This window comes from Gordionus sp. m RMFG-2023, chromosome 3 (genome assembly GCF_954871325.1).
Source record: "Gordionus sp. m RMFG-2023 chromosome 3, tfGorSpeb1-WG-v2, whole genome shotgun sequence".
Taxonomy (NCBI): Eukaryota; Metazoa; Nematomorpha; class Gordioida; order Chordodea; family Parachordodidae; genus Gordionus; species Gordionus sp. m RMFG-2023.
This window is the reverse complement of record NC_088777.1, coordinates 17,859,475-17,886,791: the sequence shown is the minus strand read 5'-3', so window position 1 is coordinate 17,886,791 and position 27,317 is coordinate 17,859,475. Positions and strand designations below refer to the sequence as shown.

The window sequence follows — 27,317 nt, the reverse complement described above, 5'->3', positions numbered from 1 at the left end:
AAATAAATCGATAGAAACCCTAGAATAAAAGCCTCCGAACAAAATTCCAGAATCTCCTTTTTATTGACGATCAATTAGTGGAGGATTTAAAAGAAGATTCTTGGAAAGATAAAAAATGAATAAATGATAAATAGACAAAGTAGAAAGTCAATCGCTGTTCTACGACTTTTTAAGAAGTTATAGGCTGCAGACAGAATGACATTATAGAATTAGGGGTTCATATTGACCCGACTGCCCATATTCTATTTTGTTTCTAAAGCCGATCTGCATGTAGCTGGCTACTTTTTTTGAAAAATATTTTTACCGTTGGAGTTGTCTGATCTGAACTAAACTATGCAAAAATTACTCAAAATATTATAAACTATGGAATATGACAGAAAAGCAAGCAAAACGATGCAAAAAGAACGCAAAACTATCAACTAAGCTAAATATAGGCAAAAAATCAAGCAAAGGATCGAAAAGCACGCAAAAACGCAATGTATGCAAAATGAAGGTTAAAATTAATAGTTTGATTATTTTTTTTTTAAATAATTTTTTAATTCAACTGTTCCCTTCAAATATTTTTCATTCAATATGCTTCCATTTCTGACTAGTGTATACTTCCATACTCTTTTTTAAATAGTTTATTACATTATATTTTATGATCACTATTGTGGCCTTTGATAACTAAAACCATCACAAATCGAAAAGATAAAAAACAAATACCCTATATTATATTTAAATAAATCGATAGAAACCCTAGAATAAAAGCCTCCGAACAAAATTCCAGAATCTCCTTTTTATTGACGATCAATTAGTGGAGGATTTAAAAGAAGATTCTTGGAAAGATAAAAAATGAATAAATGATAAATAGACAAAGTAGAAAGTCAATCGCTGTTCTACGACTTTTTAAGAAGTTATAGGCTGCAGACAGAATGACATTATAGAATTAGGGGTTCATATTGACCCGACTGCCCATATTCTATTTTGTTTCTAAAGCCGATCTGCATGTAGCTGGCTACTTTTTTTGAAAAATATTTTTACCGTTGGAGTTGTCTGATCTGAACTGGTTCTGTTGAACTTAACTAAATTTTAAAAAATATATATTATTTTCTAAAATAAAATCCTTATCCATTAACTACAACAATGGCAACCCCAACTTCTGTTCCTGTTTTGCTTGTGGTGAATCCTGTTTTAAATATGAAACATTCTTACATATCAGATTAGAATTTTGAAAAAACAAATTAGTGGAAAATTTTTTTAATTTGAAAAATTTATCCAAGTTTGGATCATAAATTAAAAAGTGTTCTGGTTCCAGTTCCTGAAATTTTAAGTGAGCTTTAGATTCTGATACTGATTCTTAAATTTGACGTTTAAAGGGTTCAGGTTCTAGTTCCGGTTTCAAACTTTAAGTAATCAAAAAAAGTCAAAATATTATTGTTAATATATAAATTTTGAATATTAAAACTTTTATATTTTTTTTTAAAATTAAATGACCTTTTCGTAAATTTTCTTTTACTTTTTATAAAATATAAGGATGAACTTGTCGACATTCTATTTTATATAACCTTTTAAAAAACTTATTATTTTTAATATGTAAAAATGTAAATATAAAATGTATATAAAGCACAAAATGTTAAATATTTTAGTGTTAATAAAAAATAATACAAATTTAATTTTGTAAGTTGCGCCTTCCATATTAAATTATTATGGTGGCAGCATGATTTTAGATACGGGAACATGGTGAAACTAGACGAAAGAGGATTATGGAAAATGATGTTAATTTAATTCTAAAACACGTAAGATATGATTAAAATGTAAAATTAAAAATAAATATAATAAAATTTTAATAATATAATAAAATATTTAAAATATGAATAAACCTATATGGGACAATAAGAATAAAACAAAATCCATAGATGAATCAGAAGAGTATTTAATATACCATGAAAGATGTTTTGAGTTTAACATTTAATCTACCAGATGACTTATATTTGCTTATGGACACAATGTTACCGATATATGGAAATTCAAGTTATGAAGAAGCAATATCTATATTAAAATGTTTTTATAATTATAAAGAGGTAAAAGAGATAAATGAAAAATCTAGATCAAATAATATATCTTATCCTAATAAAAAATTTAAAAGTCAAAATAATAAAAACCTGAATAAAATTGTATTATGTAAATTAATACCAAATGTTAAAAAAGAAATAAATTCTTATAAATTAAAAGAAATAAATCATATGATAACAATTGATAAAATAATAGTAGTGCTGTAAACATTTTTAAAAAAATCGAACGCGTTCAACGTTCATTGACAAAAATCGAACGCGTTCACGTTCAAATTCAAAAAAAGGAACGCGTTCAAGTTCATGAACGCGTTCATACGTTCTAAATTTTATGATAAATTTTTTTTTAAATTTAATTTAATATAAATAAATGCCTTAAACACAATATATTAGCCATGATAAAAAATAATAGTTTTATTTTGATAATATAATTATAAATACAATATAATAGAGCGATAAAAAAAATTTCTTATTAATTTTTAATAATAATTGCTTTTCAAAATTCTCATCTGATAGGCATGAACGCTTGTCGGTTAATACAGCGTTAGCTATACTAAAAACTCGCTCAACAGGGGCGGATGAAGGGATTGCGGTGTTATACTTGATAAACAATTCTTTTAAAAGGGGGAATTTATTAAAAACATTTAATGTTTTATCCATTGTTTCAAAAAAGTGAGCTATGTTATCATCCTCCAATCTGCCCTCTTCTTCCTCGTCAAATAAAAAGGATATCTCGGAATTGATTTTATGAAATATTTTTGATATTTGGGCCATGGTAATTCTAATTCATCTAATATTGAATTTTGATTTTCAGAATCTGATGATGAAATATTTATATCCATGCAAATGCTAATCTATTAAATTAAAATATAAAATATTCAAATTAATAAACTTTAATCTTATCTTCTCTAGCAGTAGCACTATGGTACGTTAATTATGAAAAAGGAAAAAGTAAAAACAGCTGATTAAAAAATATAAGACTTTTTTGTTAAAAAATTGGATTAAATATTAATTTTTCAAATAAATAAAAATATATAAGACTTTTTTGTTAAAAAATGCGGATTAATATTAATTTTTCAAATAAATAAAAATAAAAAGTGTTTTTAAAATTGAACGAACGTAAAATTGAACGCGTTCATCAAAGAAAAGGAACGCGTTCACGTTCAAAGTTCGTCAAAAAAAAGGAACGCCGTTCATCACCTTTTTTCAAAAAAACGAACTTCGTTCACGAACGCGTTCATTTTGAACGCGTTCGTTTACAACACTAAATAATAGTGATTAAAGACAATAATGAAATAAAAAATTTAAAAAAACTTTGGAAATAAAGAAAATTAAAACAAATATTAAAAAGAGAGGCAAGGTGATTAAATATCTTGATGTTGAAAAAGTTTTTAAGAGTATGATATGGAGATCGTATGTTGAAAATAAAGAACAAATTGAAGATAAATTATGATATAAATTGTTTAAATTGAAAAATAAAGGAGTAAAATTTAAAAATAAAAATAATTAATTAATAAATAAAAAAAATTATTATAAAAAGAGACAATTACAAATATTCTATTATTCTATATTCCAAAGTATGATTCTTATTCTTATGAATGATTCTGATAAATTATTTATTCCATTATCATTTCAATTATTTCAAAATTATTTTATTTGAGATATATTGATCATAATATATATTTACAAACATTTATAAATAAATAAAAATGATAATAAATAACGAGATGAACAAGCTAATGTGAGGATGATGTTCAAGCGAATGATTAGACGATAAGGATAACAAGCTACTAACAAACCAATGAAAAAGATATGACTCAGGCTAAATAACGTACAAAATAGATAATGGACGGAGACATTTAGATCAAGTAAAGAAAAGAGCAACGAATATAACAAAAAATAATACTGAAAAAATTTTTAGAGGGGAAAAAGTGAACAAGTTCAAGTTCAAGATCAAAATTTGAAAATTCAAAGTCAAGTTCAAAAGAGAGAATATGACTTACGACATAGAAAATTATTATTATAAATAAATATTTGTAAAAAATATATATATAAAATTTTGAAAGAGAAATAAGATAATACAAACAGCAAATCAACAAACAATGTTCGAACAACGATGCTTCACAAAAGATGTTCAATAATCGATTCAACAAATGTTAATCAGATGGTCAAACAAACAATCTCAAGTATCAATATGGACAAAAATTTTCAACTAATTTATCGTATTTTTTTTTAAAATCTTATATCATATGTTGTATAGAAATATTAGTTGTAAAAACTAAAATTTGATTTCTTTCAATTATAAACCATTTTTAATTTTAAAAAAAGGTGAATCTTCCATCGTTTCTTTGGATCTGGTTAAGCCATTGTCTTATTATAAAGTCTAAACTATCTATATAAGAGGTACCTTAGTCATAAAGTTCAGTATTTTTTTAAATAATTAATCTCTACATTCCATTATGCCATTTTAAACAATAAATTATCCTTCTCTTAGAGCGGTGACAGTGGCATACAAGGTGGGATATAGCCCCCCCCCTCTCATAACCCCGAAATTATTTTTAAAAATATTTAATTTTTTGTAAAAAAATCAATTATAAATAAATGTAATAATATAATTTATATTGTTAAATTAGATATATATAAATAAATTTAATAATATAATTGTTAAACATATACTAAATAACAAACATTTATAAAAATCATAACGTAAGATTCAAAAATATTTTGAATAGGGGAAAAACTTTAATGTATTTAGACGTAATTGATTTTTGAATCGTATTTTAAAATTGGATATTTAAGACTCAGCAGCCGAAAAAATACTGAAGTTTTTATTTCTATTATAACTGGTTTTTATTTAATAATTAGAAAAACTGAATGATGAATTAGTAGATACAATCATGCCTTATATATTGTTCATTGATTCTATAATCCTCTTCCAAACATGATGACTCTTGGCAATTTATTTTTATTTTTCCAATGTTTTTCTTTAAACTTTCTACCAAACGGGTTGAAGCACCAAAAAATATGAATACACCTTAATTATTGACATAAATATCAGATATAATGCTTCCCTGGGATGACTTTGCGCGCTTAAGGAGTGATATCTTAGTTTTTATTTTATTCGTTATTCGGTTACTTTTTTTGTGGCTGGCGAAATTGATTAAAGAATTAATAAGTAAGGCAAAAAATATTAACAACCTGATAATTATGACTTCTATATTCTCCATTTCGGCAGATACTGATTTTAACAATTTTCTATTTTTTACCCTTAATTCTTTTCCCCTTTAAACATCCATAAAAAAGAATAAAACAATAAAATGTTCTAATAAAGCCTACTTAATGGTTTGGTATAAGTTTTCTATTTTCCCAAAAACTAGGCTAACTTCTTGCTTAAAGTTGACGTCGTAATTTATATTTTGTTTATAATTTAGTTTCTTTTTGCGGTTCTCATTTTTGAGTGAGGAATTAAAAGCACTAATCAGGCCCTCAGCGCGCTCTAGTGTATAGTTTTTTTTATATTTTTCATTCTAGCATAATGCCAATTTTTTTTCTACTATCTGTCAAACGGATTAAATTATATACAATTGTAAAATTGATGAAATTTAGATTAATGCCTTCAGTCGCTTTTTAAGCGTAAGACTGGAAAACTTTTGTTACTAATAATTTTTTCATTTATGATGACCAGATACTACTAAAGCAGAAAATATTAGCATATTTTAGAATTAGTACTTACAATTAAAAGTGTACGCGGGTCTTAAAACTATGTGTTACACAGGTAACGGGATTAGTGTGAATATATTTTAAATTACTAGGTACTGGCTTCTTAAAAATTATTTCCAAGCTGATTGAGCGTGAATATGAATTTTTGTGAACCAAGGATGTTTTAATTTTTGAAATTGTTTCTTTATGAATAAATTTTATAATTATAAATTATAAAATATATTTTTTAATTGTTTTAGAAAATGGAATATTTTTGAAAACTAAAAATCTTTCGATGGCAATAAAATAAATTGAATTGAAATTATTTAAAAATTGGAAGTGTCAACTGAATAAGAGACTTTGATATCTAATTAAAAGTTCCAGAAAATAGGAAGAGCAAAATTTGGGATATTATTTTCACATTGGAGGAAAAAATTTCGTAATATGGAAAAATCACCAAAACTTTATGGTATATAAATGTAAAACGATACTGGCAATTTTTTAAGGCATAAATGTGTCTTAAAAACATATAAAATTAATGTAATTAGACATTATATAATATGTATAAGAAACAATTGTCAGACAAATTAAAAGTAGTTTTACAGAAAATCGGCTATATTATATCGAATGATCTTCGAACTCTAAATGAGAAGAAAGTTTTTAGAAAGTTTTTTACCTGCTAGGCCATTTTTTATAGGAGGGAAAAGCGGGTCTAAAATTTTTATCCACTTCCCTCCATGAAAATCCTGGTCACCACTGAGCACTGCCATAACTTAGTGCCACTACAGTATTGTAACCCCAAATTAAAATAAATAATTTGAAATGTATATAAAAAATTTAGTCCTTTTTTGTATTGCGAGCTTAAAAAAATGTTCTGCACAAATATTCAATATTTTCAGCCCAAATGAAATTTAGTGCATGTTAGGCAACCTTTTTCTCTCCACATCTACTCTATTGATATCTACCAACCGTTAAACTATTTATAATGTATCTTTATTATAGCCTTATTATTGATGTAATAAATAATTTTATTAGTTTTGTTAAGCACTAATCAAATACTACAAATAATGCCTATATAGTATTACACTTCAATATTAAAATAATTAGATGATTATATTTTATAATAATTATTTGTCGCAATGGCAACGTCGCAACAGTCTTAATTAATATCGATTAAAAAATGTTACAAAAATCAGGAATTATTTTTCAAAAATATCGGCAACTTGTTAAAATTTTGTAAAAGTATTTTTTTTTAAAATTATATATTATGATAAGGGCAAAGAGTTTTATAAAAATTTAATTAAATAATAAAAATTGCTTTATATTTTAATCTTTAAAGAAGAAATAGTTTTAAATTAATGATTGAATTTGGCCATATTTGTATTTAAAAAAAGTTTCGATTTAGAAAAATAAATTTTTTGTAGTTAAGATAATGTCCGACATTTTGATTCCAAATTTTAATACGAGGTTTATTCATAAATCATTGTTCAGTGCAAATATTTCGCCGAGAATCAGAGTTGTTAAAAGATATTTTTCAAATGGATGCAGATATAGATACATGTCTAAAAATGGATATAGATACATATACATTGTCTAAAAATGTGTTTATATCTGATACAAGTATCTGCATACAGATAAAATTTTCACAGGTTATATTTTTATAATAATTATATAAGGTGTGCCTAATGTCTAATTTAAGACTTTATCGATGAAATTCAAATTTTGAAGTGATCTAAAAAAATTATTGAATCACAACTTTATATTTGTTTAATCTTTAAATATACTAAAAAAAATTAACACTCATTTCATTTTTTAAAAAAAATCAAAATTTGATAAGTGTAAAAATTTATATCATTTATTCATATTTTCTATGTACTTAAAAAATATGATATTTAATTATTTGATTATTTTTATAGGTTATCTATTTGCAATCAGTTAGAAACTTTAATAGATAATCAACTAAAATTTAAAATTTACCATGTTATCGGCATTTATTGTGTATAATATAAAGAATCATAATAATATTTAATGAATTTAATTCAAATATTATTCTTAATATAAGAAAACGGAAAATAAAATTATATCAAAGGGTATATAAAAATAGATACAGATACCTCAAAATGATATCTAGATACTTTAACAACTCGGCTGAGAATAAAATAGTAGTGAAAATAAATTTTTACCTTTATTGCAATGCAAATTAAAAAATGTATAGAAAAATAAGGATATATTTTTGTTTAAAAAATTCTGCATTGCATAAAAAATGGAAGGAAAATCTCAAGGGGAAAAAATATTTCACTCATGAAAATTAACCTCTGGTAAATTGTAAAAAAAAAATTGAGTCAATAAAATTTACAATTAAAATTTCAGAATTGCTTACAATATATACCTTTTTTTCCTCTATATAATATTCTACCATCCATTCAATCTCTCTCAACAACACATCAATGATTTTACTCCGGCTTGATCTTACTCCATCTTGATCTTACTCCAGCTGAAATTCATAAGTTAATCAATAGTTTCTAGGAATCAAGGTCAAATCAGACAAGTATTGTGTCTAACTTATTTTCATTCAAAATTAATCACTGTACAATTATTTTAGAAACTTATTTCCACCACCTAGATTAGGAAGATGGGAAATTTAAGTTCAATACTTGATCTCATCAAATTAACATGCACCTTTATATTTTATATTGCCATAGGCGTATCCAGGATTTTTTCTAGATAAAGGTTATTAAAAGATTACTATTGTTTAAAAAAAAGGAAACTGATATTGATACAAAAATATAATAGCGAATAACCCTGATGCACATATGGCTAGTGATCTATCTAAGGAACCCGTTTTGAAGATCAAATGGGTCCAGAAATTTAAAAAAAATGCGAATGTTACGTTAGAAAAAACGCGATTTTTAATTTTTCGATCAGCAAAACTCTTTTATATCTATAAATTTCTTTTAAATAACATTTTTAACTCTTCATTATTCCCACCTACGTAAATCATTGGTAAATGATTTCCTGCGATATATAAAGTAAGTTCACGTTATATTTAAGTAAAGGTTCACTCACTCATTTAATCATCGTAATTGCCAAATTCCTCGACGAAAGACAAAAGTATTTAAATTTTGAAATTATTTAGTTTCGTTGATTTGATTAAGCATAAAATTGGAAAATTTAAGATAAAGCTAACTTTATCCAAATCAAAGTGTAAGGAATATTGAATTCATTTAACAATCAGAATTTTTTTAGTTTAATCAGCAAGAAAAACTAAATTTTATAAATGCAATATAGATCCCCTTAACGACTATTATTAACCAAATGGGGTGTCATCCTAGATATTTTTTGGAAAGTTAGCAAACTACCTTATTTAGAATATTCGTACAAGGCCAAAAGCGATGTCGCCCGAAAGGCGGTGGATCCAACAAAGGAAGAATAATATAGCTATTTAAGTGATAATCAATCCAATTTAGTGAAATACAGAGATAGAGAACTAAGCAATCCAAACAACCACAAATAAAATTCATTAATATATTTATTTTGCTTATATAATATATAAATATCATAATTAAAACAGTCTACTTTTACACCCACCTTATTTAAAAATATCTTAGAATTTATACATTTAATTATATCATAGTTTTTTTACATTTCCCGGGCATGGCGAGGGAAGGGGAAGAGTTGCACCCAACTCAAAATTACTATTACTCTCCAAAATTTCGCCTACATCTTGCACTTTTGCTACTATCATAGAATTATAATCGCAGCTATCATAAATATTGTTTTAATCCTACTCATTGGTTTACCATAGAGAACTTACTCACTATAATATAATTCCCCCTCTCTTCCCCGAATTTCATTCTAGCAGGTAGGTTGTATATAACAACGATTACTTCGTCAATAATACCTGTCTTTTTTTGTAATAATTATATAAAGTATAGTATATGTGTCAACGCCAACAAATGTGCTGTTATTAAGTGGAGCATATTAGAATGTTCATAAGAAAATGAAAAAATATCACCCATGAGTATAATATAATTTTTTTTAATAAGAATTATATCAGAAATTTAAATATTTGTTAAAATATCAAAGCCAAACATCTTCTAATTGAAAACAATTTCAATTCTTGAAATTTATTTCTCAGTGTTTGACAATTTTCATATTTATTTAAGAAAAATCACTATATCTGCAATAAATTATGAATTATAAATTGCATATAAGGTTGAGCTAAATAATTAAAATATGATAATTTATTGTTTAAAAATTTCATTTTTTTTTTATAGAAACTTTAGAAAATTTTATGAAACTCGAATTGCCATCTTTTTTTATAAAAAAATTATAATGATTATATTATATAATGTATTATTATGTATATAATGAAAAATTCAACATTTTGAAATCGATATTTAGGAAAAAATAAATTATGATTTTTTCCTAGGTATTGTATATTTTAAAGAATTCATTTATTTATAAAAAATTCTAAATATAAAAAACAAGATTATTCTTTTATGCCCAAAATGCCTAATATTATTATCAGTCGTTTCTTTATATATAGAAGTATTTAAATTATTTTTTAGAACACTTCGACTTAAAATGTTCTTTAGCGCGGAACAAATTGTGATAATAGCGGTCAGTTCCGCAATATTCTCTCTTTCGATACTTGGAAATTTCTTAGTAATTTTGACTCTCTGGAAGCATAAAGGTATGCGAACGGTCACAAATGTCTATTTACTCAATATATCATTGACGGATTTGTTGCTCACTATATTCTGCCTTCCTTTTACCGTCATAGGCTCCATTATTAAGAATTTCATATTCGGGGCGGCACTCTGTAGGATCCTACCATTTTTACAAGGTTATTAATTAAAAACGGCTTCATAAAATTAAATTATTCTTTTTATTATAACCAATATTTATTATATTATAGAGAATGAATGAAAAAATTTAAATAGTTGATTTTATCTCTGTCAAAGTGACAACATTATCCAATGTAGAAAGTCTTTAGAAACTTTGAATTTTTTGAAAAAATTTAAGGAATAATTATTATAAAGTTTAAAATTTAGATAACCAAAAAGTGGGAATTGTGAACCATTTTTTTATCATATGGCGAGGTGTATAAAAAATAAACTACTATAATTAAACCATAAAATTATTTCCCTTCAATGACCGAAATTTGGGGCAAGATAATATTACATATTTTTTCAAATTTTGGGCAAAAATTAGTTAAAATTTTATTTTTTTTCAGCTTTTAAATTTAAAATTTATACACCGGATTTTTAGTGATGGACCAAAAAATTAAATTTCTCCAATTTGGATTTTGAAAATTGTAACCTTTAAAAAAAATTATTAAAATAAATATTCAGCTGGGATATCATATAACGCTTTATTATATGACCAGAGCGTCTAAAAAATTTTAAGTATAGGCCTGGCTTGATTGCCATATATATACTATATAATGTGTTAATTTGTTTTTCTTATTGTATTATATTTTGACGTATAAATCTTACCTCCAAAGGATGTATCTTCTCCAATAATATTGTGTCTAGGGTTAGAAAATTGCCAGGATTTTTATTGCGGTAATCTTCCCATGGGAATTTTGGGAATTAAAATGAATGGGGTTAACTTGATTTAACGGAAATTTATGGGAATTCATGATTGCTTAAATTGTAACTAATCTTTTTCAACCTTTTCACTATATTTTATTATATTCAAGTAACAATAGATAAATTATAATGCAAATAATAAATATAATAAGCAGAGTTCTTAAAGGCTCGAAATCAAAAGATCGACGATCCTGAGTCGATCCAAATTTTAGCAATTTATCCGGATTTATGATTTCCTCTTAAATTTAGGATCGTAATCGAGATTATTTTGTTAAATATTTTTTTTTATTTAAAAAATTTAAATAAAATTCTTTTTTTAAAAAACATCTATCTCCACATATTTTAGCATCCCCCACCATATTTTATATTTTTATAAATCTTATCAACAACATTTACGAATTTGATACAACCTCAAGTTTTATTTATTAAATTAAAAATATAAATTATTTTTGCATATATATACTAATGTCTATTATAGATATAGAAGAAAATGCACATACAGTTATTAAAGTGGAGATAGAAATGATAACCTTTTACCTTTTCCTCAACTCCGATAATAATATTACATTTTTTAAAATATAGATTTCCTTCACTCTGTGAGAGTAGCATATTAGCAGCAATAATTCGCCTATAATTTAATAATAGGCCTCATATCAATCTGCCAATATCTGTTGGTAGTTTTTGAAAAACCTGCAGGATCAGCTAAATGCAGATGCTTATTCAAATAATTGTATAGAAAAAACTAATACTTTCTTTGAAAAATTCTTCGCAAAATGCGCTTTCCCTTAATAATATTTTTTATATACAAATGATTATCTAATTGATATTTTGTTTACTGATAATATAACACCTTTGCCATCAACTCTCCTATAGAGCGCTTGTTTAGTAAAGCTAAATATGTTCTTTGACACGGATGTTGAATGATAATAATTTATAAGTTCTTTTATTATTTTAAAGGCTAATTTTGATTTAAATATATTAATACAGTTATATTATTCTATTACTATAAATTTACACTATATTTAATTTATTTTTATATTAGTTAATTGCATAGAACATAAAAATTTTTCAGAAATTTATAAAATAAGAAAAGGATCGTGATAGCCATTCTTTTTTAAAAAAAATGTCAACCTGGATTTCGATCCCTTTCTTTTGAAAAGTGATCGGGATTCGATCCTTTTAATAGGAACGAGTAACAAGCTTGATAATAAGAATATACATTAAATGTTTAGTAAAATACTTCATCAAAACTCAATTTCACTCGTACTATCATCAACCATTCCAACACCATTATCACTCGAATCTGATATTTCAATTTCTGATTAACTATTTTCTCCAAAAATCTAATGTTTCTAGATTGAATATTTGAGGACAATTGCTGATTTATTAAGTATAAGTTATGCCGAATTGATAACAACATTTTTACCTTTTTATTTCTTGGTTTAGAGTGTGTGTTTCAAAAAAATGATTATACGTTCTGATGAAACACTAGTAGGAGGTATTGATAAAAAATTTTGGGCAATTGCATAATGATTAGGGTGGTACAGAGCCCTTTTCGCTATGTTATTAGAGTAAGATATCTCACTCCATCCTAATTAGATATATTTGTTATTAGACTTAAGAAACAAAAACTATTAAATGTGGGCTACAAGATCATGAAGTAATGAATAAATGTATCCCAGCTATTAATCATATTTATAAAAAAAATAGGATTTACCTTTTTTTAATAGAATTCTTAGTGTAATTAAATCATACCTGGTATAAGTAATCCATCATGGAGAAAGTTGTACTGTTAAATAAATATATTTGTTATTAGGCTTAGGAAACAAAAACTATAAATTATGAGCCTTGGGAATATTCTGAATAAATGAATGTATCCAAGCTATTCATGATTGTAAGAAAAACAAGGATTTACCTTTTTAGTGTACATTCATAGGTATAAATCATCTATTTTGGCAGATGTATTGTCAAATAAAATATATTTATTATTAGGTTTAGGAAACAACAACTATTAAATATGAGTTAGGAAAATATTTTGAATGAATGTATCCAAATTCATAATTATTTACTTTTTAAAATTATTTCAATTTCCGATATTATGCTCCCTTCAATTTGACGACAAAACTCTTATTAATTTTATGTTATTTTGTTAAATTTGTTTATTAAACTTGCTCACTTTTGTTTTGTTTTTACATTTTTTAGTATATTTTATGTATATTTTGCCGAATGTGATGTTAAATATGCGTCTGGAAAATTGTCCATAACTTTAATTGCAATTTTTATAATAATTCCTAAATATTGGAACTAAAAGGCTCTAATATATTTGTAGGTTAATGTAGGTGCTTTCAGTTTAATTTTATGATTTCAAATAATTATTTTATTGCCAATGAGCAAAATTCATGCGGGTGGTCTCCCCTATGTTTGTGTCTTCAGCGAGCAGGTAGTAAAATATTTCAACTGACAGCTGCATTTTAGAAAAAAGCAGAACGTTAAATCCTAATATATTAGGATCTTTATTCCTTTATATTATAATTGGAAATTGTTTTAAATTAGTTTATGTAATTTCTTACATATTTTATTTTTCATACATTTTGAAATAAATATAATATAATATATGCTAATATCAGTCAAAGGTTTTTCTGATCGATTAAAATTCCAAAATAATCTTTAAGTTAACATATGTGTCCAACTTAACACTATGTTAGTTTGCTGTTAGATTTAATATTTTAATTTTGCATATATGATTAAAATATAAAATAAAACCATAAAATATGATTTAATATCTTAATTATATAATAAATAAAATAATTATATTAATGTTTATTTCTTAATGTAATAGTTTAGAAAAAAAATGGCTATAAATTAACCACACTTAAAAATTATTAGGTCAGAATAGAAGTTGCAGTACTTTATAATATGCGTAGATTTTGAATCTATACTATCTAAGCTAGGATAATTTAGAATTTTTTTAGCAGAAGGTACCAGGTTCAATCCTGGTAAGGAACTGTAAAATTTTCAGTTTTTTCTTCGATGACTGATGATTAAAGACATATGATAAGATGAATTTATGAGCTTAGAAATGCCACCCCGGTCACCGACAGGCTTGGACAGCCGTGTGCTAGGATACTTGTCTAATAAACCATTTCTTCATATTAGCTCATAAAGTTAGAGCCAATATGAAGAATAAATTAGATAAAAGAGATAGCATGAATAACATAAAGTGGTGAGAGATATTGAAAGAGCTTATCGGCAGAAAAAAGGTGAAAGCTAAAAATATATTGGAAATTAATATAAATGGATAAATTACTTATACCCTGAAATGAGTCGAATACATTATATTGCCGGATTAGGAAATATCTTAGTCCTATGTATTGGTACTTGCCAGTTTATAAATTAAAAATGATTCAAAAATTCATGACAAAAATTATCTGAAATTTAAGGATGGGTATTCTACACATACTGACATGAGGTGAGGGAAGAATGATCAGATTTTCAAATTTAAAATCGCGATCAAGGCGCGTTTTTTAAACACAATCTTAGGTAAGAAAGAAACAATACGTGTATTGCCTGATTATGCACTTCATAGGTAACATAATTATATATTATATAGATTTATTATATATAAAGTTTACACTCTAATAATTTATGTTTACACTCCAATAATTTATGTTTACACTCCAATAATTTATTTTTTTATAGTTCCTTCATCTTTACATTTTATAATCTATAATGCTAAATACTTAAAATTCATTTCTATTAAAGAAAATTTATAAACAGGATATTATATAATATCCAAAGAGATTATCACACAAGATATTATTTTAATAAATATCTCCTGTCAATAATATATTTCTATGAATATATAAGAAAAAAATAATAATAGTTAAATTTGTTTGTAGAAATATTTCAAATTAATAACTAAAGTATTGAAATTTTGTTAAAACAACTAAATTGCATTTATCAGATTAGGCAGTTTCAAAGAGCTTTTAGACAAGAAAATTCTTCCGATTAAAACAAGGCCTAAAAAGTCTTTATAATTTATAAAAATTTGGGCTTATATAACAAAATAAGGCGTTACAAACATGTACTTGCATGAATCTTTATGGGATGGCATTGTTCATATAATGTTACGAAACACTTATAAGGTTAATTCAAATATCTCTTGTCCATTAAAAAAGATTCCTGTGGACTTCGTTTTAAGGTTAAATTCAAAGGTTCTGTTAATTTAATTTTGATTTCCCGCTTCAAATTTTAAGGGCTCTTTAGGATTTTCTGATGTACATTATGCCACCCCCACTTACTCATTTATTGTTAAATTGGAAATTATTGCATTTCTTAAATTGAATTTTTTTTTCAAAATATCAAATTTGATTACAATATGATCAAAATAATTAGAGTTTAATTAGATACACAGTCGTTGATTTAGAGGCCTATTAATGTCCTGACTTTATATATAAATTGTATTTTCATACAATGATGGAATACATAATTTTTTTTTATATAATTTAATTAGTCTGATTTTTATGTTAAATGATTTAGGGAACAAAATATTATAATTTTCATATGAATTCTAGTCCCCCCTCCGAAATATCTATAAAATATAATATTGGTAAAAAGATTTGATTAATTGGTAGAAAAAAAAGTTTACAAAATGAAAGTTACTTGATTTATATTCAAACATTGAGAGGGGGGACCATCTCGGTATAATTTAATTTTTTTTTTAATGAAAATTCAAAAAGATCTAGCAATATTTATAAATTATAAAAGTTTTCAATGTTGAAATAGTTCTCGATATCTTTAAGAAATTATGAAGTCTTTAATTTGTATGGACATTAAATAATTATTTCCCCATCTAAAATGGATATAATCTTTTTGACTGATTATCAATATGATTATTCTTGATCATTGTGATAAGTGGTAAATAATTTTTATAAGATAATATTAAAAGAGAACTATCTGTTATCAATCTATATAATTAATGCTATCTCTATTGGAAATCCTCATAACCATATATTTTTAAAAAGTATGGAATAAATTTTCATGGATGGCAATCGATATTTGATAGAGAGTTTCGTAGGAAAAAATAGAATTTTATAGGAACTGTGGTTGAGAAAATTCGGTAAGTTGGAATCCCATCTCTTAATTCCTCAGTTTTTTTCCAGTATGTTTTGTTTTTTTTTGTAATATTTTTTCATTGATTTCGTTAAAATTGTTTCTAACATTTTTTGTAAGAATCCTGATTTTATTTTTCCCTATAACATTAAATTTTCACCCATATGCCAAGGTATTATTTTGGATAAAAATTTTAGGGATTAATCTTTTTCAAAAAATATAATTCTGTTTTTTGTAAGAAGATCATTCATTATCTGAGTAAAAAAAACGAAAATATTCTGATTTTTAAAAGTATGAGGAACCTCATAAATGTAATTATTCACTTTTGCAAATTATCAAAAATTAATGGATGATGCCTAGATCTGGAAATCTCTTACATTATGCATAATATTTTTGTCGAATTTAAACTTATTCGGCAAATATCTAAAGAGGTTTCTCCAGTGTTTTTGGACCTCCTTTTTATGTTTATCATAGATTTTAAATCGACTTGTCTATTTTTATCAAAAGGATGAGCATGCTTATTATTTAATAGGTTCTTATAGTGGATAAGATTGCTTGGCATTTGAATTTGCTTTATTTCTAACATCTCTACCTAAAGTTTTAATTATCTTTTTTATGGAGAACATATTAATATCCCTCAGAGTTTTAATTTATTTTTATTATTTTTTGTACATTCCATATTATTTTTGGGTAAGTGGTTTTTAAAAATATTTGGGGGCTTTTTCCGGGGGCCAAGTTCTTTGGCAGGTCAACTTTCCGGGATCTTAATTTCAGATTACCTGTTACAAGTTATTTCATACATATAATTAAATTAAAATAATGTGATACAATAAATATAAATTTCAGATTCTGTGAATGTAAAATGCCAGTATGTGAATTGAAATACTTTTTAATAATTTTTTTACAAAGTTATATCATTGGATTTTTTTTGTATCTACTGCTATTTTTCTATAACAATAACCTTCCAGACATCCTCTCACAACCCATTTGGAAGGGGGAAAGTTTAGGAGCCTCAAGATTCCTTTATGAGAAGGAGCCCATAATCACCGTTTTTATAATGTAAGTAAACCATATATTCCTATAACACACTGGTCTATTATGAATTGGGAAATAGTAATTGAAATAATTATATAAAGATGAAAAGATTAACTTAGTTAGCAATAGTCTAACAGTGTCGAAATCTAATAGATTAAAAGGCATCAAGATAATCATTTTTATTTATTATAAAATCAAAGCTTGAGTGAAAATATAAATAAAAAAATATCTAAGAATTTAAGATATTTTGAAAATCCAAAAATTTTATATTATGATAATGATCTTCATATAAAATATAAATAAAGGAACATATAAGGTTACAATATTAAACCAGTGGTGACTTTTCTATTTCTTATGATTTTTAATAATGGTAAAAATAAATTGATATTCATTTCGTAATGCTGATTATAAGTACGCTTTTCCCCCACCAACCATGCCACTATAACTGCACTCAAACTTCTAAATTATAATTTTAGTCTACAAGTCATTTCAATCTTTATCATTTTATGATATATTATAACCTTATGATTATAACGTAATTTATTCTTAAAGAAATTATAAAATCAAAAAAAAAATCAAATTTAAATTAAAAAATTTATTTTAGATTGAAATTATGGTAATAATGTGGTATTTTTCTTTTCTTAAACATTTAATTATCTTTTTTAAATGCCTCAATTTCTTTATCAAGGTCAGGATTCTCTATTAGTTTTAATTTCCTATGCCTCATAATTTATGTTAGAATTGTAAATACTTACTTTTCTCTATTCAAAATAAATATAAGAAATTTAGCATTAAGCCATGTCTTTGCTAACAATTAAAATTGTTCATTGTTAATTTTATTAACAAAGATTTGCAAACAATATAAACAGAAGCGAGTGTCATAGCAAAATAATTACACACGAGCAATTAATAAAAAGGCATTATTTTTATAAAATAGGCGTATTCGGACATTATTTTTAATTGCTTGCGAAAACGTAGCCCAAGGGATTGATAGAAAATTTTATCCGGGTACTATACGAATTTTAAATTTCTGGTCAAAATGACTAACAATGTCTCAGTTTTTTAAATATCATTATAAGCTAATAAACATTTTTCTTAACACTCTACACACTCCTCTCACCATAAAATGAATAAAATATATTATTTCATTAATCATTTTTTAAAAAAATAAGCATATCTAATATTAATAGGGTTAGGGTTAAACTATTAATAATTTTTTAACAGAAATTTGTGAGAAAAAAGTTTATTATTTAAAAAAATTTAAATGTGATCCTGTCAATTCAAAGAAGGGGTCTTGTCCAATTTTTTTTTAATATCGATGGCAAAAAAGCCCCCCCCCCCCCATAAAAATTCTTGATACATCTATGATACAAAATATTTGTTAATATATCTAGATATAAAAATGTGATATCTGTGTCTGGATATAGTTTTGTTAAAATAGATCTCGATACTTTTGGAGGTACCTGTATCTACTTTTAAATATTTTTAATATTAATTTTGATATAATTTTTTTTACTTTTTTTAATATAAAAAATAATAATATTTAAATTAAATTCATTTAATAAAATGTCGAAGTTTATTTCATGACAAAAACAAACCAGACAAATTTTATTATACTCATAGGATGGCCATACACATGAAAATTTTATATTATAATTAGTTTTGTTTATATTAATTTAAAAACATATATAATAATTTTTAGATCAATATTTCTAGACAATCTCTGAAAAGAAATCAAATAATTTAACATATTATTTTTTTGGGCATCTCTTGGTTGATATAAATCAGTGGCCTGCAGAGGTACCATTTGTACGGCCCGGCTCGGATTTTTTTAAATTTTTTGGCTCGGCAGGCTCGGATTTTTTTCAAAAAATTTTTCCGGTCCGGCGCGGGTTTGTTTTTTAAAAAAAATTTAGGCCCGGCCCGGGTTTTTTTTAAATATATTTTATTTATTTTTGATTTTTACAGTTAATACTGCCGTATTCAAGTATTTGGTTTTAAAATATACCCCGGATATTTTTTTAAAAAAAATTTTAGGCCGGGCCCGGGTGCAGGGTTTTGGTATAAATAATATCAATCATCAAAGTCAATAATTTTTTAAAAAATATTAAAATTTAAGGAGACAGTGTAATGTTAATTTTTTGCCATCTACCAGTATCGAACCCTCTACTACCCAAAACCCCATTCTTATTTTAGCATTAATATTTAATCTATTTATTATCTCTATTCACGTTTTAGGTTTGAGCTAGGCTACATACGTATTATGCTTACACAGAAAAATTATATATTATATTTTGCTTTTCTCGCAGTTTTTCTTAACTTTAAAATACAAAACCCTCATCTAGCAAGATTACATTTTTTAGGTTTTAAATTGTAAATACAAATGTATAAAAATTAAGTTTAAAATATTTTTTATTATGCAAATAAATACAATTTTTGAGAAAGTATACAAACCTCTCAGCTAGCAGGATTAATTTATTTAAGCCTTAAATTACAAATACAAATGTAAAAAATATTTTTAATTGGGCACCTAAAGACAATTTAGAAATGATTAATATAGATATTTTGAAAATATACAAATATGATCTAATTATATGTATAACGAAGGTACAAAATATAGAGTTCACTAACATATATAAAGATAGTATAACAGCTCAAAATAACCTTTCATCAAAATAAAAGTAAATTTCTTATTCACAACTCATATAAGATAAGTTGATTACTGAGATCCATAATCAAATAAAGGGGAAAATTCTGATTTACCCATCCTCAAATAAAGGGTTAAATGTGTTATCCCCATCATTCTTGACGGCTTATCAGAGCTATTTATAATAATTTAATTATATATTTTGTATATGTATTATTAAAATCTAACAATAATTATTTTAATTATATATTTTGTAAATAGATGTGATAACAGCTCAATATATTTAGCTCACTTCGAAGTTTCAATTTTAACAATAAAATCTTAAATTACGCATTATGCACACCTTACATAAGTATAATAAATTTGTGGTGTATGTATCTAGACCCATTTTAGACTATGTATCTGTATCTATTCTAAAACTTTTAACTACTGCAAAGTATACCAAAACAAATTATTCATTATTCGCTTAGTATTTACGAAAGCGAATAACAAAATTATCGAATAAGGAAAATATCGTATATTTAAAATTATTAGTATCACAAATTGTACAAAATTATTTTTAAATAAAATTATTCATAAAATTTGAAATTATTCTTAGGTATTTAATATGTTCTTTGCGGAATTTTTAACTATTTTCTACATCTATAAATCATTTAAAATTTTAATCCATATTTTCATTTTTGAATATATTTGTAAACAATTTAATTTTAGAATCGAATATTCGACGAACCAAACCGAATAATGTTTTTATTATTAGTATAAATAATTCGATTTGAAATCATCAATCAAATACGAATGATGCAAATATTCGATATGTATTTTTGTAGGTATAATTCAAAATATATAATATAATAGAGAAAAGATATGACTTCATTTAAGTGAATTTTATTCGTTGCCCCAAATATGAATAAACCTAGCCTAAATCTCATGGCCAGAAGATAGAAAATTGCATATTGTAAAAGTATTTCTTTCGATTTCTAGCCCTAGTTTTTTGTTCTAGACTACTCAACTGTATTTTTTTTAACCATATATAATTTTATCATATACGGATATAAAAAAATTTATATTTGAATCATATGAAATGAATTTGAAAATAAAGATTTTGATTATATTACAAAAAAAAATTATGATACCTTCTCAAAAGCAACTTTTTAAATACTCCAATATTTCAATTGACATCCGTTAAAAATAATAAAAGTTACCATTCACCAAATAACTATTTTAGTATGATTTGAGACTTTCTATAATTGTTTATTTGACCAAATTGTTGGAAAAAACATTTTAATAAATTATTTTTTTAAAAAAGAGGGCTAACGATATGAACCAATATAATTAATTATATTCGATTTATACAAATGATCCTATTTTTTTTAAAAATTAAATTTTATTTAAAATATCTTGCAAATTAATATAATAATAATATCTAAATAATAAACATGATTGAATGATGGGATATATAATTATATTTTTTTCAAATTTTAATATTTGACTACGCCTTAAAATTTAAACCTTAGTATAATTACTATACCTATGACTTATATATTTTTATATAAAATAAAATAATTTTTATAGCTACTTCTGTGAGTGCTAACATGTGGACATTGGTAGCGTTATCTCTAGAACGGTATTTTGCTATTAAACACCCACTCAAATCCAAAAAATGGCAGACCACTCAACGTGCACTTAAAGTTAACATAATGGTGTGGATTTTCTCGGGATTGGTCATGAGTCCACTAATTTACATCAATCGTTTGGTGAATATTAACTATTACAACCTTCAGGAAATGATTGTCAGTAATGATCGAAATAATACGATTTTTATAAATAATTCACCGAATTCATTGGATACACTAATTAAATCACAGCCTCAAACAGTGATGGATTCGAAATTTGAAATATTAGTGCTCTACCTACTCTCCAATCGTTCCCACTTTGATGGTCCATATATCACAAAGAAGGTTATTAAACAACCATATAGCAAACGATCGACTATTGCTTGCAGAGAACTGTGGTTCAATACGTCTAGAGCCATCATTTTTAATTGGTTCATCAATATATTTTTATTCATAATACCCCTAATACTCATGTCCATAGCTTATTACAACCTTGCATATTGTTTAACAAAAGTTAATAGACGAGATACTACTCTTATTAGAAATTCTCCTTCCCCAAAAGTTTCCCAAAGTTTCTTCACAGATTTAAATGTTGGTTTAAATATATACAGAAAAAAACCTAAAAATTTGAAAATACCAAGTGAGGGCAAAGGCAATGATTCAGTTACTATAAATTTGAATAAATCCAAAGATACTTTGCTTTCAATATCTCATAACTCCGAACCTAATCAAAATAGGAAACTCATTGAGAGTGACAAACCCGTTACACCTTTATTGCAATCTAATATTTATGACAAGGTATTTTTTGATGAGAACGTATTTGGCATCTTGTATCCATTATATTCCCATTTTAAGTCAGATGGGGATATAACATCTTTTAATATAAGTTACGAAGGTAAAATGAAACCTAGATCATCACCTAAAAAAGGAAAATCTAGAAAAAGGCAACAAAATACAATGCACATTCATTCATTGAAAAGTAATTCTAGCGTTTCATCCTCCAATCCATCGGCTCACATAAATTCATACGGCTCAAACAATAATTCGGGCTACATAATGGATACAAAACTTCTTAAGATTATCAGAATGTTGATTGTGATAGTCTTGGAATTTTTTATATGCTGGACTCCACTTTATCTGATCAATACCTGGGTCACTCATGATTCCTTATCCTTTTACTTTGGCGCGGGCTATTATTTATCGCGACATGCCTATATAATTCACCTTCTAGCATACCTTTCATGCTGTTTAAACCCTATCACCTACTGCTTCATGAATCGCAGGTTTAGATTGTGTTTTAAAGAATCGATTAACTACATTAAATGTTGTTTGAAATATTAATGTTAGAGGTATTATTACATATATTAAATGTGCTAAAATTATGAACAATTATTAGATATCATTTCGTAATGTTGTATAGTCCTTTAAATATAAATTACTTACAATATAAATATATAATTATTTTCTTATTAATATAATTTATTCTTACTAAAAAATATATAATATTTAGATACAATCCCATTTATCGATATTATTAATATTAAAAAATATATCTGTTTGTTTCTTGATTGATAATAAAAAATATGATAGAAAGTGTATTATTAAAACTCAATAGTTAATAAAAATTTAACATTAAATAAACTTGAATCAGACTTTACTAAACTTAATTCCAAATCTTGAACATGTATTTTTATTAATATAGGTAATATTTAAATTTACAATAAACTAAATTAAGGTGATAGTTTAATTTTTATAAGAAATTAAATGAAAAAAATCAAGAAATTATTATATTTCTAGTTATCCATCTAATTGTAAATAATAATTAGTTGATTTATCAAAGGCATCCTATGAACTCAAGTCTCTATCATTGTTTTTATTCTAAACACTTCATTTGAAAAAAATTTAACACCTTTCTGCTAATTCTAAGGACCAATAAAATAATAATAAATATCAAGTTTTTTTGGGATCTTTTTAGATGCATCAAATAATTGGGATGCTTATATTAACATTCGAGGAAGAAGCGGCAGATAAATATTCGTCAATGTTTTTAAGAGCATCCTTGTAGGTTTCTTGCGTCATTTTGTAAATAACGTGATCTTCGGAGTTGTACATTAAGGCATTCTTATATTATTAAATAAATAGATATTTAATAATTGTTAAAAAAATAAAGTAGCGAAAATTTCCTTAAAACACATCAAAATAAGCGATAGATTTTGTTGTAGCAAGGCCTTTATATATAATTCAAAATTAAACCAATACCTTCCTAATCTTTATTTAAATGCCAAAATAATTAATTAAATTTTGCAAGACATTTAAAAAATAAAAATATTAAAAATTTTTAATAAATTTTAATTATAAAAAATATGTGGACAACGACAATGATTTTTTATAGTCAGCATTGAGCAAAACAAAGCCTTAAATTAAATATAGGGTTTCCTGTTAAACGCTGATATTAATTTTGTTTTCTGTATTAAATTATTTATGGAATAATCTTTAAACAATAATCGTTTCATTAATTTTTACTTTATTTATATTATGGTGTTTTTAATCATATTAATTTAAATTCCTAGACGAATCCGAAAGAAGGTTAAAAAAAATTACCTGAAACATTAGCATAATGCATCTCCTGTATTCGTGTGTCGTTTTGATGGTTCCATTCTCGACCCATTTCTTAAGAGTTCCCAGGTCGATGGGATAATGCACTATGGAGGAATAAAAAGGAGCTATGGCATCGGTTATAGGGTGGAAGAAATTATCCGACCAGTTATGACTGCATACCCGGTTATGCAAGAGCATTATAGATTTTTTCCATATCTTGTGTTCAGGGGTACTTAGTTCCGGTCTGGTTTCGCAAAAAAATAATTTAATTTTATTTTATACAATATAAAGTAATATAAAGTGATTTGTTTTTTTAATTTTCTGTTTAAATTAGTCAACATTTTTAAATAATTTTTTTTTAAATAAAATGAATAAAGATTATTTTTCAAGCCTTTTTAATAGATATTAAAAGCTTATTAATTTAATTATATCATAAGTATAACAAAATATAATTTTAACCCTTCAATACTCCGGTGGGGTGTAGGAAACCCCAGGCATGCTGGAGATATTGCATAAAAACGGTTAATTATCATGATCTGGATTCTTCAGTAGCTTCATCAAATATATCTTAGAATCTATATTCCAAATTTCACATATTTTGGTTGAGTAGTTTTTAACATAAGCATTTTGTGACTGCTTGGAGTTTGTGAGACCCCACCGGAGTAAATACGTAATTTTTTTTTTAAAACTTTTATAATTATAAATATATACCACTATATTATAAAATTTATTAAAACGAAATTTGAATATAACAAATTTTGAATGAGATATATGAAATTGAAAACACAAATATTTTTTCTGGTGGAGTTATTTTATGTTTATTTTCTCCAACAAACTCATTTTTTAAATTATTTCTATCATCTACTATGATTTTTGCAGATTCTGAAAGTAAATATAAAATATATAAATGTAATATTTTTTTTTGAGGTGATTTGGATAATATAATTAATAGTGAGGATGAAGATTATATGTATGATAGTGATCATGATACACAATCTGAATTAGATGAAGAAGAAGATATATTAGCTGTAACAGATAATAAGCTTAAGTATTATTTAGGTAAATATAAAATCATTTATCATAGTATATTTCTCTTTAAAATTAGCTAAAAATAAGGTTACTCAATGGAAAAAGTTGTAAGTCAAAATTATAATCAATATGAAAGTTCTACAAAAGAAGTTGATATAACTGAATTCAAAGCATTATTGGGAATTCTTTATTTAGCTGGAATTTTTAAATCTAACCATCAAAATATGTCTGATTTATGGAAATCTGATGGGTTTGAAATTGATATATTTAGAGTAACAATGCCTCTTAAAAGATTCAGATTTCTAATTCATGCAATGAGATTTGATGACATACTAACAAGAGAAGAGAGAAAGGTGGTAGACAAAGGAACACACATTAGAAATAAATATTTTTGTCAAATATGCAAAATAAATTTATGTTTAGAACACATTAATATTTTATGTAACAAATGTTTTGATTGTCAAATTTAACATATTTCAATGTTCAATATTTTTTTTATATTTGAATTTATCAGTGTAATTTTTTTTTAATATTGAAGAATAAAGATCCATGTTATGAATTATCAGGATTATATGATGAATAAGTTATTTTTTTAATTTTTAATTTCCAATTTTTGGCACAAATTATAATTATCCTCACCATCTTTAATCTAAACTTAAGAAATAAAAATAAATAAATATTTTATCAAGTTTAAGGTTAGTTCTATCTTATATTCAAATATTAAATCAAAATAATGAATATAACTGGACATATATACATTTGAAATTGGGGTCTATTAAACCCAACCGGAGTACTAACGTCATTTTTTTCACCGGAGTATTGAAGGGTTAAAAAAAACTTAATTATTAGTTTAAAAGTCAATTATTATAGTTGTTGATTTTTTTAAAATAAAACATTAAAATGGGGATAATAGATACTCTTAAATTTATTCCTAATAATAAATGCTTTCTAAATATGGGCTAAAGATAAACCAATTAAAAAAATGATTTATTTAGATTGGCAAATCGTAAGTCTTAATTTTTCCAAATAAAATCTGAAGATATTCTATTAAAAATAGGTGATACCTGATAAAATCGAGTTCTAAAGGGGGTCTGTTTGTAACAAAATTTTCGCTGCCGACATTTTTTTTAGTATTATTGCTATCCCCGGGTTTATTTGAACTGTAAGGTAATGTTTTTTTGTAAGAATTTACCTTTGGATCTAAAGAAGTCTTGAAGAGTAATTTCAATCGAGATACAAATTTTGTGCGGGCTTACGGTTAAAAAAAGAAAGAGTATTGATGACAAAGGTTGTTGCCACCATAAAAATATAGTGAAGGGTAATGCAAAGTGGCATATTATTTATTATATTTATTTAATCTCTTTTACATTATTAAACAACGCAAAATTTTGGAAAAAAATGAAGCAAAATATTATTGGAAAAGGTAAAATAGAATAGATATATTTGAATACTTAATAATAAAAATAAAATAAAATGTAATGTAATAGTAATCTAAATTATCATGTTGAAATATAAATTCCTATTTGAATATATTAAATTGGCTTCCTTCTAAAAAAAATAGTTGATTATGTCATTTAATATAAAGGGTGGATGATAAAGTCATGAATAACATATAATCATCATTTAATATATATTTAGCATTGGCTCCTATTCTTTTCTTTTCTTGAAATATTCAGAAAAAAATAATGAATGTTCAGAATTATTTCTTAATGCTCTGCTCATAAAAAAATTAATTGTATAAAACTGAAACGCTTATATTAAAAAATGAATCTCAGAAAAATATGTAAAACGCTCAAAAAATCGTCTTAGAAAAATATCTGTGAAAATCAGTAACAGGTTTTAAAAAATCTTTGAAGATCAAAAAAATTGAAGATTTTTAAATTTTGAGCAAATGTTAAACCTTGTTCAGTAATAGCAAGGTGTGTATTAGTAGGTT

At 25.1% G+C, this 27,317-nt stretch overlaps 2 protein-coding genes across 5 annotated transcripts in view; one reads left to right on the top strand and one right to left on the bottom strand.

Annotated features, from left to right (window-relative positions):
• The first annotated feature begins 374 nt into the window (after window positions 1–374).
• On the top strand, window positions 375–24,599 carry LOC135926108 (cholecystokinin receptor type A-like). Of its 4 annotated transcripts, none has more exons than XM_065461799.1 (4): window positions 375–493; window positions 3,779–3,919; window positions 4,118–4,237; window positions 21,714–23,123. In XM_065461799.1, the coding sequence occupies exons 3-4, from the start codon at window positions 4,168–4,170 to the stop codon at window positions 23,093–23,095; spliced, it is 1,452 nt and encodes a 483-aa protein (XP_065317871.1). In that variant the 5' UTR covers window positions 375–493; window positions 3,779–3,919; window positions 4,118–4,167; the 3' UTR covers window positions 23,096–23,123. The 4 variants fall into 4 exon arrangements, with proteins under 4 accessions (XP_065317871.1, XP_065317872.1, XP_065317870.1 ...); XM_065461800.1 differs by lacking the exon at window positions 375–493 and adding an exon at window positions 3,600–3,628; XM_065461798.1 differs by lacking the exons at window positions 375–493; window positions 3,779–3,919; window positions 4,118–4,237 and adding exons at window positions 10,280–10,599; window positions 24,325–24,599 and having other exon boundaries at window positions 21,714–23,037.
• LOC135926107 (uncharacterized) overlaps window positions 23,613–27,317 on the bottom strand; it is a 25,446-nt gene continuing 21,741 nt past the window's right edge. Inside the window, exons 13-15 of the mRNA XM_065461796.1 lie at window positions 26,446–26,632; window positions 24,356–24,596; window positions 23,613–23,875 (exon numbers count right to left, since the gene is read on the bottom strand). Coding sequence (XP_065317868.1) covers window positions 23,735–23,875; window positions 24,356–24,596; window positions 26,446–26,632 — 569 coding nt within the window. The 3' untranslated portion in view covers window positions 23,613–23,734. The remainder of the gene's footprint in view (window positions 23,876–24,355; window positions 24,597–26,445; window positions 26,633–27,317) is intronic.